At 34.3% G+C, this 13,137-nt stretch overlaps 1 protein-coding gene across 7 annotated transcripts; it reads left to right on the forward strand.

The window, feature by feature from the left end:
• The first annotated feature begins 1,135 nt into the window (after nucleotides 1–1,135).
• On the forward strand, nucleotides 1,136–12,633 carry LOC137821270 (histone deacetylase 19). 7 transcript variants are annotated; one of them, XM_068625779.2, is made up of 8 exons: nucleotides 1,136–1,403; nucleotides 1,789–2,369; nucleotides 4,682–5,122; nucleotides 5,316–5,546; nucleotides 7,056–7,126; nucleotides 7,208–7,265; nucleotides 12,172–12,240; nucleotides 12,363–12,633. In XM_068625779.2, the coding sequence occupies exons 2-8, from the start codon at nucleotides 1,842–1,844 to the stop codon at nucleotides 12,459–12,461; spliced, it is 1,497 nt and encodes a 498-aa protein (XP_068481880.1). In that variant the 5' UTR covers nucleotides 1,136–1,403; nucleotides 1,789–1,841; the 3' UTR covers nucleotides 12,462–12,633. The 7 variants fall into 7 exon arrangements, 5 of the variants coding, with proteins under 5 accessions (XP_068481880.1, XP_068481878.1, XP_068481883.1 ...); XM_068625777.2 differs by having other exon boundaries at nucleotides 1,165–1,403; nucleotides 12,166–12,240; XR_011082773.2 differs by having other exon boundaries at nucleotides 1,239–1,403; nucleotides 1,801–2,369; nucleotides 11,031–12,240.
• The last annotated feature ends 504 nt before the right edge of the window (nucleotides 12,634–13,137 follow it).

Here is a 13,137-nt window from a genome sequence, read left to right on the forward strand (position 1 = left end):
CTTACGACATGAACCCTACAACTTGAACTCTGTAGCTTGAACCCAACAACTTGAACCCTACAACTTGAACCCTATAGCCTGAACCCTTGAACCTACCCTGAATCCTAAACCTTGAACCATGAACCCTATCCCTATAATACATTCAAATTGCATCAAACAGTTTCCGCATGCAAACTTGTTCTTACCACATGTTCTTCACTATTTTTTATTTGTTGTGCTTCAATTCTTGTTGTTTTTTGCATTTAATTTTGTTTTGGTGTGCGTTTAGGTGTTGTCTTTTGTTTTTAATCCTTGCATGTTAACTGTCACATCCAAATATTGATTCAATTTGTCCAAATCATTATTATTTTGTTGTATATGCGATGTGTTTGTTCATTTGATCTTGTGCACACAAACTGTTTGATTTGATAAAAGTAAGCCTGAACCATAAACCCGGAAGCCTACAACCTAAACCCTACAACTTGTTATGTTTTTTTTATGTAATCACCATTATTAATTTTATTCTTTCCTTAGAATATATAAAGACAAGTGTCTCCTTTGTAGTAGTAGTAATAATTAAATAAAATAATAGTATAAAATATATATATATATATATATATGTGGAAGATATACAACATTATCTTTTGGCTTATTTTTATATTTAAGATGTTACATTAGAAAATTTGGATTCGTACAGTTTAAAAGTCTGTTTCGAATTTAAATTTCCGTATATACTTAATTTTGTCTCCAAACAACAAACAAATGGAAAAAATCATGTTGGATAAATTTAAATTATATAATTTTAAATAGTTTTATTCAATTAGACAATGAATAAAAATATGTATTATAATATGTTTATATTACAATAAAATATTTTAAGGTTTATTTGATTGTCAAAACAATTTATTTAAAAGTTTGTTTTATAATAAATGTTTAAATAAAAAATGAAATTATTCTTTAAAATTTAGTGGCATGAATTTTGGATTTACAGTTTAGTATTACACGTACTTCAACATATTTAATTCCTAATATATATATATATATATTTATATTAATAGTAGCATAATTATGATCTGAACATAATCTCTGTATCTTTCTATGTATTAAATTTTAATAAAAAAAGTTTTATATTGGTCAAAACCTGAACATTTTTTTTATGTAACACTGAACCTTTTATTAGATTATACTTTTATTAAATTCTTTTAACTTAATTTGTTTCAACAAAATATAAATATATAACGCCTGCAGCTATTACAATTGTTAGACGAGAATAATTTAAGGTATCTTCAGAGAAGCAGCGTGGGCTGTGAGGCGCTTTCGCTCTCACCGAGTTGCTTTGAATCATCGCCAGTAGTCGATACTTTTGTCGACCCAAGAGAATCTGCAAAACAGCGCTAGAGAAGAGATGAGACTAAAACCATAGGGTACATGAGCTCTATCCAATCTTGCAATGGAATTATGAAATCAATTACAATTCTGTTGTTCATTCATTTTTTCGCTTATTCAGCAATATCACAATCTATGATCTTGGTTGATCTTTTCTGTCGTGCTTCTGGTTTTCTTTATAGCGGTAGGTTTTTCACCCAGTTTATTAGGGTTTGTATTTAGTTTGTGCACATGGTGACAGTCTGTCAGCTAAAAGAGTTACGAAACCATAAACCAAAGGCTATAGTAGCCCAACCCAGTTCTTGTTTTTAATTTTTAATTTAATTTTCTGTTTTACCATCATTGTTATTTATATAACCTTCGTTTGTCTCTGTTTACGTCAATATTTTTTTAATCGTTCTTTCTCCGCTTGCCCCTTTCAAGAGATTTTGTTAGGATGGTTGATTATTGACAAATAATAACGGGAAACAACGCAAATGGATTCCGGCGGCAATTCTTTACCGTCTGCACCTGATGCGGTTAAGAGAAAGGTTTGCTATTTCTATGATCCAGAGGTTGGGAATTACTATTATGGTCAAGGTCACCCTATGAAGCCACATCGTATACGGATGACACATGCTCTTCTTGCTCATTATGGATTGCTTCAGCACATGCAGGTCCATAAGCCATTTCCTGCTAGAGATCGGGATCTTTGTCGTTTTCACGCTGATGATTATGTTGCATTCCTTCGAAGCATAACTCCTGAAACACAGCAGGATCATCTGAGGCAACTCAAACGCTTTAATGTTGGTGAAGATTGTCCTGTTTTTGATGGCCTCTACTCTTTCTGTCAAACTTATGCAGGGGGGTCAGTTGGGGGTGCTGTCAAGTTAAATCATGACCAATGTGATATTGCTGTCAACTGGGCTGGTGGGTTGCATCATGCCAAGAAGTGTGAGGCTTCTGGATTTTGCTATGTTAATGATATAGTCCTCGCAATCTTAGAACTTCTTAAACAACATGAGGTTTGTGTAACCGCTCATTTCCTTTTGGTTTTCGTTTATGTGCTTTAGAGGTATATTGATTTTGTGGACATGTCTGCATTTGTTGTACTTTATATATTCTTTAGGGTTTTTGAGTAATTACAACTACTGACAATGAGGAACATAGCACAAATTTGTAGGCTAGAAGAGTTTTTTACATGATATTCTTTTCTTTTGGATCCTAAGAGAATTCTTCCAACACTAAATTTAGTTGGACATGAGCCCCTTAAACGTTCTATAATAAAAAGCTAGTACTCATCTTCAGAAGCTTTGGTTGGAAACTCCTGACATCAGATGTTGATAGGAACCATGACTTTGTTTGGTTGGTGAAATACACACACATACATAATTTTCCAGGAATTTATTCCTTAATGCATCTAAGCAAAAGTAAGTTTGTTCACTCTAATTTTATTCCAACATAAAACATTCCTCCATTTATAATTTTAAAGGACACACCAAGAAAATAATATGCATGTCTAGAAGAAAGGCACTAGGGGTTATTTGTCATCGTAAAGTACCTAGTAAACTCAAAGGTGAGTTCTATCACACAGTTGTATGTCTAGCTATACTATATGATAGTGATGTTGGGCTTCAAACAAAATGAGAGAAAAGTGGGTGTATAAAAAATGAGAATGGTAATATGGATGTGCGATCATACAAGAAAGAAAAAGAACATAAATTTTTTGTATGTGTACAACGAAAAAAGATTGGTGAAGCACCAATTGAGGAAAGATTACAAAAGCTGATTGAGGTGGATTGGATACGTACAAAATTGCATGATTTATAGTTCTGTGAAAAAGGGACAGGGAGATAAAAAAAGACTTTGGAAGAAGATATTATCAAGGTAGGTCTCGAGCTAAGTAATATTTCAAAAGCTTTGATTTTAACCATGCCAAATAACATGAAATCCGTGTGGTTGAACTCACCTAGTGGTATATTGCTTTGTTGTTGATTTTGTAAGCCTACAATCTACAACTTTGTGCCAATTGAGGTGGTGATAAATAAAGGCATTACAATGGGAAATTTCTTTAGTCAATTAAGACCAAAGTTTCTGAAGTATCCTAATTGATTGAAGAAGGCTTGAATATTAAGAATACCTTGGACCATGGTAGTCAAAACATCTTCTCGACATTCTAAAAGAAATAGGGATGATACATGCTAAGCATGTGCATACCAATGGATCCAAGTGTCAAACTTGTACTTGAGCAAGGAGAACCGTATTCTGATTTTGGGAGATACAAAAAGATTAGTTGCTATTGTGACTTGTCCTAACGTCGCCTTTGCTATTGTGCAGAAGCATATTACAAGACAAAGACATTAGTCACTTGTGATCACATATGGCTAAAACAAAGAGCTTATATTTGGAGAAAGTTCTCAAATGCACCTTGTATGTAACAACCAAGCGGCCTTACACAATGCTTTTAATCCTATGTTTGATGAAAGGACCAAACATGTTGAGGTGGATTGTCATTTCATAAGAGAAAAACTAGAGTCTTGAGACATTACCACTAGATTTGTCAACTCTAATGAACAGTTCCTAACATATTCACCAGTCTCTTAAGGGGATCGATTATATTTGTGGCAAGCTGGGTAATACGACTTATATGTTCCAACTTGAGGGGGAGGTTATAACTATAGGACTAAGTAGTTGATCCTATATAATCAAGAATGTCTAGATTATATATGTATTATTACGAATGTTTTTACTTATTCCCTTATCATATATTTTTTATTTGAAGATATCAAATTTCTTCTATTTATTGTATTGATTCCTTTTTCTTATTTTAAATGAAACACGATTTCAGCTCAATGTTTCTCTCTTCTCTAGAGTTGTACAGAAAGAAAGAGTTGGGTGTGGGGTTTGCATTAGGAGACATTTTAAGGGGAGAAAGGAGGAAGGATATGTGTTTTCCACTTCTTTCTACTCTTCTACTCATCCAAACATGCGGACGAGAATTTTTTTCATCTCATCCTTTATTATTTGTATGCACTCGTGTTTGTTTTTCTCTTTCCGCTTTCTTAATCCAACGCAGTGTATGAGTAGAACGTAATATATGTGAAAAGGATACATTATTATGGTAGTTAATTTTTGGTGAATGACATCATTGGATTTTCAAGGGTTTCAACAGGTTGCAATAAAGTATAATTTGAGGGTTAAAATATAAGATTTTAAACATATTTAAATTTGATCTTGAGGGTAACGTGTAAAATGTTGCTAGTCTGAACTTCTTAATTTCTTATCACAAACTTGTGTCTCTTTCTGATTTCAAATGCTTATATTACATTTGTTGCAGCGTGTTCTGTACGTGGATATTGATATCCACCATGGAGATGGTGTGGAGGAAGCATTCTATACTACTGACAGAGTCATGACTGTTTCTTTTCATAAATTCGGAGACTATTTTCCTGGTACTGGGGATGTACGTGATATTGGATATGGAAAAGGAAAATACTACTCTCTTAATGTTCCACTTGATGATGGCATTGATGATGAGAGTTATCATTTCTTGTTCAAACCATTAATTGGCAAAGTAATGGAAGTGTTCAGACCTGGTGCAGTAGTTCTCCAATGCGGTGCTGATTCTCTATCTGGAGACCGATTGGGATGTTTCAATCTTTCAATTAGGGGACATGCAGAGTGTGTCAAATACATGAGATCATTCAACGTGCCCCTCTTGCTACTAGGTGGTGGTGGCTACACCATTCGGAATGTTGCTCGATGTTGGTGCTATGAGGTAGAATGTTGAACTATTAAATATAAATTAAGATATCCTAAAGTGTCTTAGTATTCAATGAGACATCCCTTGTAGTTGTTGTTTCTCACTTCTCGACTTGTTTGTCTTGTTTTTGGTAGTTATATGTTACTTAATTTTTTTGTATAGAAATTCATCCAATACATTAAATTATTCATGATATATGTTAAGGCAGACAGGAGTTGCTCTTGGAATAGAAGTTGATGACAAAATGCCAGAACATGAGTATTATGAATATTTTGGTCCAGATTATACCCTCCATGTTGCCCCAAGTAACATGGAAAACAAGAATTCCCGTTATTTACTTGAAGAAATTCAATCTAAGCTACTTGAGAATCTTTCCAAGCTGCAGCATGCTCCTAGTGTCCAATTTCAGGAAAGGCCTCCGGATTCTGATCTTGGAGAGGTAAACTTCTGTCACTTATTTTACTGCATTTCCCCCAATTAGCTCTTTCTGAAGGATTTCTTTTAATGGTGTTAAATAAATGTATGTATTTATATTATTATGTGTCTTGTGGATCCATCTATCTTTTTCTGCTATAGCTGTTTGGGCAGGTGCAACAGTCTTCTCTTCTGTAATCATCATGTACCTTTTTTTTTACTGTTGTTATATGTGTGTGTGTTTCAGCTTAGTGAAAAACTCAACGTTTCCTCCCTTGAAACTTCAGATTTAAGTAGTCAGTTCAGGTCCTGCTCTGCTATTTCAGTCACTCTTTGTTGCTGCTGCCACCAACCACAACCATCTGCTGTTGGCCACCGCCCACTTGCTGTTGGCCATTACTGCGTGTGTTTTTGTGACTAACAGTGACTTAATTTCCTCAAACAAATTTTAGCTGAGTCTTATTGTTATTATTGTTAATTAATTTGACAATAGATTCATAATTGAGAAGATCTTCAATAATCACATATTGCTCGTGTTCAATGATTGAATCACCACTGAAATTCAATGAATCAACCTATAAATAAATTCTCATTTGACCTGTCACCTTTCTCCATATTCCTAAGCTCAATTCGTAGTTGAATTGCCTGGCGCTGGTTTGCAAATTGAAGTTTGTGAATCTTATCCCATAGTTGAAACAAGTGCTTGCAACCAATTTCTCTGAGAGTGAAGCAAGCCAGGATTTCAACTCCGAAGGTAGTAGTTGAGTTTAGGGTTTAATAGTTGATCTTCAAGTTCCTAGGCATGTTATGTAGAATCCTTAATCCCTCCATGTCTGAAAGTGAGAGAAATTGTACGGCTATCCAGGGCCAATAACAAATTAGTGGAGACAGTGTACTTTAATGATTTGACTTGTTTCCAGACGAGAAAGTTCTTGCTGGAAAGATTTTCAAACATCACATAGATGATTAGTAGTGCAGGCATCAAAGTAGAGTTTGTCATTCACGGTGAATGAAATGGAGATGGAAAAGATGGAGTGGGTCCTTTATCATTTTGGGTGGTAGAAACAGAGAGACAGGGAAAAAATATTTGGTCAGAGAGAAGTTGGAATTTCATATTTTCCACTGTAGGTTGTTATAATATTGAGCCACAAAAATAGCATCTCAAGCTCTAGATAACATAATAGACTTTGTTCTTGAAAATACAAAGAAAATAAACTAAAAGTGTAGACTCTAAGAAGGGTCTTCAGGTCGCCAATGACAGTACTGACTCAGCAGTAATGTAATTCAATATTACTCTATAGTAATAGAGTTACAGTTTCAGAGAAAGAAATCACATACTACAGAGACTAGGCAACTACTGTACAACCAAATAATATGAGTTGATTCTATACTCTAACACCCATATTGACTAGAGATTAGTGACTGATAAGATAAAGCTTCAGCACCCTAAACTCATATCCTAACAATTTTGATTTCATACTACTATTTATACTCATTTCCAAATACTCACATACACATGCTCACAAATTTACAGGCAGATGAAGATCATGACAATGGAGATGAGACATGGGATCCAGATTCAGACATGGACGTTGATGTTGAACGGTATGTTACTTCATACTCGATTTATTTCTTATGATTAAATATCACATGATCATGTGCTCAATTTTTTGCCTTATTTATCAGTGGGCTTGTACCAAGCAGAGTAAAGAAAGAAATAGTTGAACCGCAACTCAATGATCCGGTATGTGTCTCTCTTGGTTTCTGATAATTTAAATAAATTAATAATATTTTCATTTGTTTTGAGACTCTAATAATAAAGTCAGAAGTTGTATATAAATCTACTTTTATCAGCAATATTTTCAGACACCATAAATGACATGGGTTAGGGAGCTACATCAACCTTTAACAATAGGGTGCATAGTTGCTCATGGGTTCACACTGGCTAGAGACTAAGAGCTCAGAGCACACAAATATTATGATGTGTGTCTCGATACATGGGATGATTTACGAGGTTGTCTAACTCTAAATTTATAATATTTGGAGTTGGGTTTTTTCTTTGTGACCCACTCTCAAAGTGTCCCCTTAGGTACAGCAAAAGCGGTAAAGTAGCCCTCATTGTTGAAAAGTGGAGAGTGCAAGCCATGTGTCTCTTGCTAAGTGCCCTCGTGACTTGCTTTAAGCAAGAGTACCTCGCTTTGACTGCTTGAGCAAGTAGCACTTGCTTTGACTGCTTGAGCAAGTAGCACTTGCTTCAACTGCTTGAGCAAGTAGCACTTGCTCAAGTTGCTTAAGCGATGATCTTGGGTTCTACTTTTGGACCAAAAACTTCTCCTTTTTCTCCAAAAATAAAAAAAAGCAAACAAAACATGAAATCATAAATAATATAATTTTAAGTTGAACTAAAAACTACTAAAAATATATCATAAAATAACCATAAGTGTTTAAATACAAGTTGAAAATAGGGTCAAAATATACTAATATTTGGAACTTATGAACCTCCACCTTGGAGCAATCCATCACATAATTCGAGATCTTCTTGGTGGTACTATGATCTATTCTTCCCTAGTGGTTATTCACTCCTACAGCGGGACACAATAAAATCTACTATCAATTTGTTTATGTTCTAGGTGTTTCTCTATTTGTTGTATATTCTTGGCACTGAGATAGAGTATTGCACTATGTTTGTTACATGCTTTGAGATAATTTTGTCGCATGTTGTCTTCATAAAACTTGGTTTTACTCAAGCTCGACCAAAGACATTACATGTTGAGTTATAAAAAGATATTCTAGATTTGCAAGGAGACATTACCAATCATTATAGTTGTAATTATGACAATTAAGATACTGTAGGATCCTCTAATCATTATTCTAGGGTAGTAGATATTTGTTTGTAATTTCTTGTATTGGTTTTCTATCAATTTGAATTGATTTAGTTTTTTTCTCTTAATTGTTCAAGTAATTTCAAGTTGGTAGCAAAATTCTCGATCTTGGGGACTTTGCTTTTGCATTTAAATCCTAGCCACCTTAGTTGTGGCTCTTTTTCTTTTTTATATGGTTGCCTAAAGTGCACCCACCCTATTTTTTCAGTTTCCTAAAGTGCTCTCGATGTGGATGTGGCAATATTTCTCTTGTGCCTTCTCTCACTATTAAAGATGTCCTTCTGTCCCAAAACTTTCCAATAGCCTTGTTTGTGTTCACAAACTCACTTGTGACCTTACTTGTTCGGTAACACTCTTTCCCTCGTGTTTTTCATGATCTTGCTATGGGGAGGACAATTGGAACGTGGGGGTTATATTCTCTCCAAGGCTTGGGAACCAAGGGTAGTATCAATAAAGAAGTTATTGCCTCTTGTCTTCAATCCTGCACTACTTATGAGTCCTTTCAAATTTGGCTTCTTCATTGTTGTCTTGGACATCCGTTGTTCTATATTCTTAAGTCCATGTTTTCTTTATTTTTGAAAGAGTTTGCCAAGTCATTCAAGTGTGATGTATCTCAATTTGCAAAGCACTATCATGCCACCTATTCCTCTAGTGATACAAAAAGTGTTAATCATTTTTATTTGATCCACTCTAATGTATGGGTCCCGCATTAAGTTCTAGTATATCCTATGCAAAATGGTTGTCCCTTTTAGCGATGATTGCTCATGTATCACGTGAATTTTCCTTATGAAAACAAATCTAAAGTTTTTCCTTTATTTGAAAAAGTCTTTCATATGATCCACACACAATTTAGGAAGTCAATTAGGCATTTGCTTTTTTATAATGGGAGGGAATATGAACTCACATGTATGGATACACCATAACAAAATGGTTGTTGTTTTACTTGTCCACTAATTTCTTCAGAGGAGCTTAATGGCAAAAATTTGCATCAGTATGTAGAAGATGGTAGTACAACACCATTCGCCAAGGTTGGTCAGTGGAAGATGGATTTTTAGCTTTGTCCCTTGTTTTGGCAATTTGTGGAAACCAATATATTGGAAACACTTAAAGCATTTAAAACTTGTAACTCCTTTTGGAAAAAAGGCCAAAAGTATTATTGCAAAAGATATTCAATGTTTTTATGATTTTGCTCATGAACTGACACCTCTAAAACAAATTGATCATGAGATGACCTTCTTTATTGTTAAAGCCCAATCAACTACTGAGGAATTAAATGTTTTTAAAAGTTGATTCTTTGGAAGAGATTAAGATGTTGGATAAGTTGTACATGGTTATGACTCTTTGTGCCATGCATCCAAATTTTGATCATGTACGAAACCAAATCTTGATTGGTCAAGAAATTCCATTAGTAGAAAGTCTCACAACCTGACTACTTTGTGTTCCCACTCTGACTACTAGACATCTGCATGATTATGTTGAATCACTTGTCATGGTGTCTACTCGTGAAAGGGGTGGCCACAGAACTAAAGGAGGACAAAGTGATCCCGATTGTCCTGAATGCTCTTACTATAATAGGATGGGACATACTCAAGTGCTTCTCTTTACATGGTTTCCATGCCATGACAACCAATGTCATCAAATCTAAGAAGGTTGTTCCTAAGTTTTCTTATGAAGAATATCATAGGTTAAAATCCAACAGTCAAGCACAATCTTTCACCCAATCTGGTTTGTCAACAATTTGCATATCTCAAACCATGGAAATTCAAAGTTCATGGATTCTTGATTCAGGCGCTCTAATTGTATTATGGTAATTCGAATGTTTTTTCTTCTCTTTTTCCTAATTTCCCAATTTTATTAAATGAGCCAATGGGTCCAAAGTTGCTTCTTTGGGAGTTGATCTCAAGTCTCCCACTCTTCTTCCTTGATCCTAAATTATGTTCTTCTAGTCCATGTTTGCCCTTTTAACCTCGTTTCTCTTTGTAAGTTTACTAGGTCATTAAATTGTTGAGTAATTTTTTGTCAATTCTTTTGTTATACATGAGTGTGGTATGAGTCAACTTGTTGGTGAAGGACATGAATCTAGAGGACTCAATTACCTCAATTACCTTGGATCCAGATCTTCTATTTTGTTTTGCTTCCCCATCTCCAAAACTTTTGTATGATTGCTTGTCATCCACATCCAAATTTTAAAAAATGGTTCCTAACCTTAGCAAACTTCAAATCCTAGAGTGTGAGTCATGTCAACTAGAGAAACATGTTATATCTTCCATTCTAAACAAATCCGAAACAAAATGTAACTCAGTCTTTTCTATAATTCATTCTGACATTTGGGGTCCTAGTCGAGTCACATCTTTTGGATAATGTATTTTGTTATGTTTATTGATTAGTATTTTTGTTGTACTTGATTTTATTTAATGAAAGATGAATCTGAATTGTTGTCTATTTTTGTCTTTCCTTAATGAAATAAAAAATCTGTATGGCAAAGTTATCAAAGTTTTGGGGAGTGATAATGCTAAAGAATAATTTTCTTTTTTCTTTTCTACTCTTTTAAGTTCTCATGACATTCTACATCAGACCACATGCCCTTATACACTTTAGCAAAATGGTATGGCATTGTTTGATTATAGGATTGAGAAGTCTTACGTAGAGGGTCAAGGAGATTCTCAAGGGTTCCAAGTTGATATGCCTCAAAAGAACAGAGGAAGGATAAGAGGAAAAGTCTTCTGCAAATTTTTCCATCAGAAGATGCAAAAAAATGCAATGAGGAAAGAACAAACGGTTGCCTCCAAAAATGCCCATGAAAAAATAGTGTTCTCAGATCTGGTTTGAACCCCTTAAAACAAACTCAGGAAGGGCTAACTAACCTGATGGTGTGGTTAACATTGCAAGATCAGCAAGGGATGGTGGTGACGACATTGAGTTGTGAGAAATTCTGGAGCTGTGGCATCTTTAGCCGGAGGCCTGTCCATAGATTATTCATTAGAGATTCATGTGGAGCTGTGATGTATGATTATATTACAAATAAAATATCTAGTGCTGTGCATGTATTAAAAATAAAAAACAAGTGCTGTTCCAGTTAATGGTATGACTACATAGTTCATTCAACACTATGGTTCTATCTTCGGAAGGATGAGTCTAAACAAGCTAATTGTAGAAAATATTCTGAGATGCTTTAGTGACTGCCTACTTTAAGAGTAAGCAAATATATATGTTCAAAGACTTACCAAGGATGCCTTACTCCCGCTTCATTCCTCAAAAATTAATAAAGAAAAAATTGAAAACTATAACCTTTGGGATTATGTCTGTACTTAGTGTAATGTATATGACCGATCTTCACAGAACTTAAAATGTTGATTTTTTATTTTGACTGTCAGGCATCCTAAACAGTTCAAATCTGATAAAATTTGTGACATCACTTTGTCACTGACTGCCTATCAAGGAATGGTCATGTAATCTCAACTATCTGCTGAGATTCCCATGTAGTCTATGTTACCAACAGTTCATTTATTAATAATTGGCAACCTGCTGACATTAAATTCTTGAGCCACAGTTATCTACTATTTCTTTTTTTAATTTTGCAACAAATCATCATATATCGACCATTGACTAATTCTTCAACTAATTGCTTTTTGTTGACCATTGAGTAACTCTTCAACTAGTTGCTTTTTGTTGTACATTCCTCGGACTTCTGCTGGAAAGCATTATGTAAATTCGTACATAAATTCATATGCAACTTGGTACAATGTGTGATACCTTGTCTAGTTTCAGGATGACCAAAGAAGAAGTGGGGAGCATTTGAGAGACTCTGATACTGCAGTTGCTGAAACTTGTATGAAGGTGAATTTCACAACATAAAGCACAAATGCATAAAACACTTAGTCTGTATGCAGATTAGTATCAGTACATCTTATTGGAAGTGTCATTTTACAAAGTTGTCTGACTGATTTTGGTTCTTGCAGGCTCTAGATATTTCTTCTCAGAAAGCTGATGAAGATAATGTGAAAGTTGAACACAATACTGTGAATGATTTGACCAAAGAGACGGGCCTAAAGTGCTAAGGAACATAGGTTTTAACTGATTGGTGAACAGTAAAATTAATTTTCCATTTATGCTGTCGCATTTCCGAATTATTTGAGATGCGGCTGCTGCTTGGTTCCATTATAGTCGTCATTGTATACATGCAGTCTCATTTTCCTAATGTGAAGGGCAAATTTAATTTGATTTTATCACATCCAACTGGTTTTCTTACTGTGACATTATATATTGTTACAGAATAGTAACTAGGTAATTATGTGCTATTATGGAACTTGATTTATTTTTCTTATACTGATCTTATTGTGCATAATTGTGCATAGTGAGACTGGTGAATATTGTCATCAATTGAACAGAAGGAAAAGTGAAGGCAGTAAGAGTAATGCAAAACTATCAAGAATTATTACCAAAAGAATAAAGATGAACTCCCCCAAAGTTTGGAGTGACATTTTTCAATTATTGACAAGCATCTCATTCTTTGTTCCACCTATAGAGAAGTCACTGTTTCCTTTATAAAACTGAGATCTTCAAATCCTGTATCAGATAGCAAATTTTACAAAAACTCATTTATTTTTATTTATTCAATAGCATGTGTTAAATATAAATATTTGTCTAAATAAGATATTGTGTAAACTAATTATTTAAATAACACAATTTAGTCTAATCATTTCAAATTATGATTCTATTCTAAAATTGATTTTT

The sequence above is a fragment of the Phaseolus vulgaris genome, chromosome 9 (assembly GCF_051622355.1).
Source record: "Phaseolus vulgaris cultivar YP4 chromosome 9, ASM5162235v1, whole genome shotgun sequence".
NCBI lineage: Eukaryota > Viridiplantae > Streptophyta > Magnoliopsida > Fabales > Fabaceae > Phaseolus > Phaseolus vulgaris.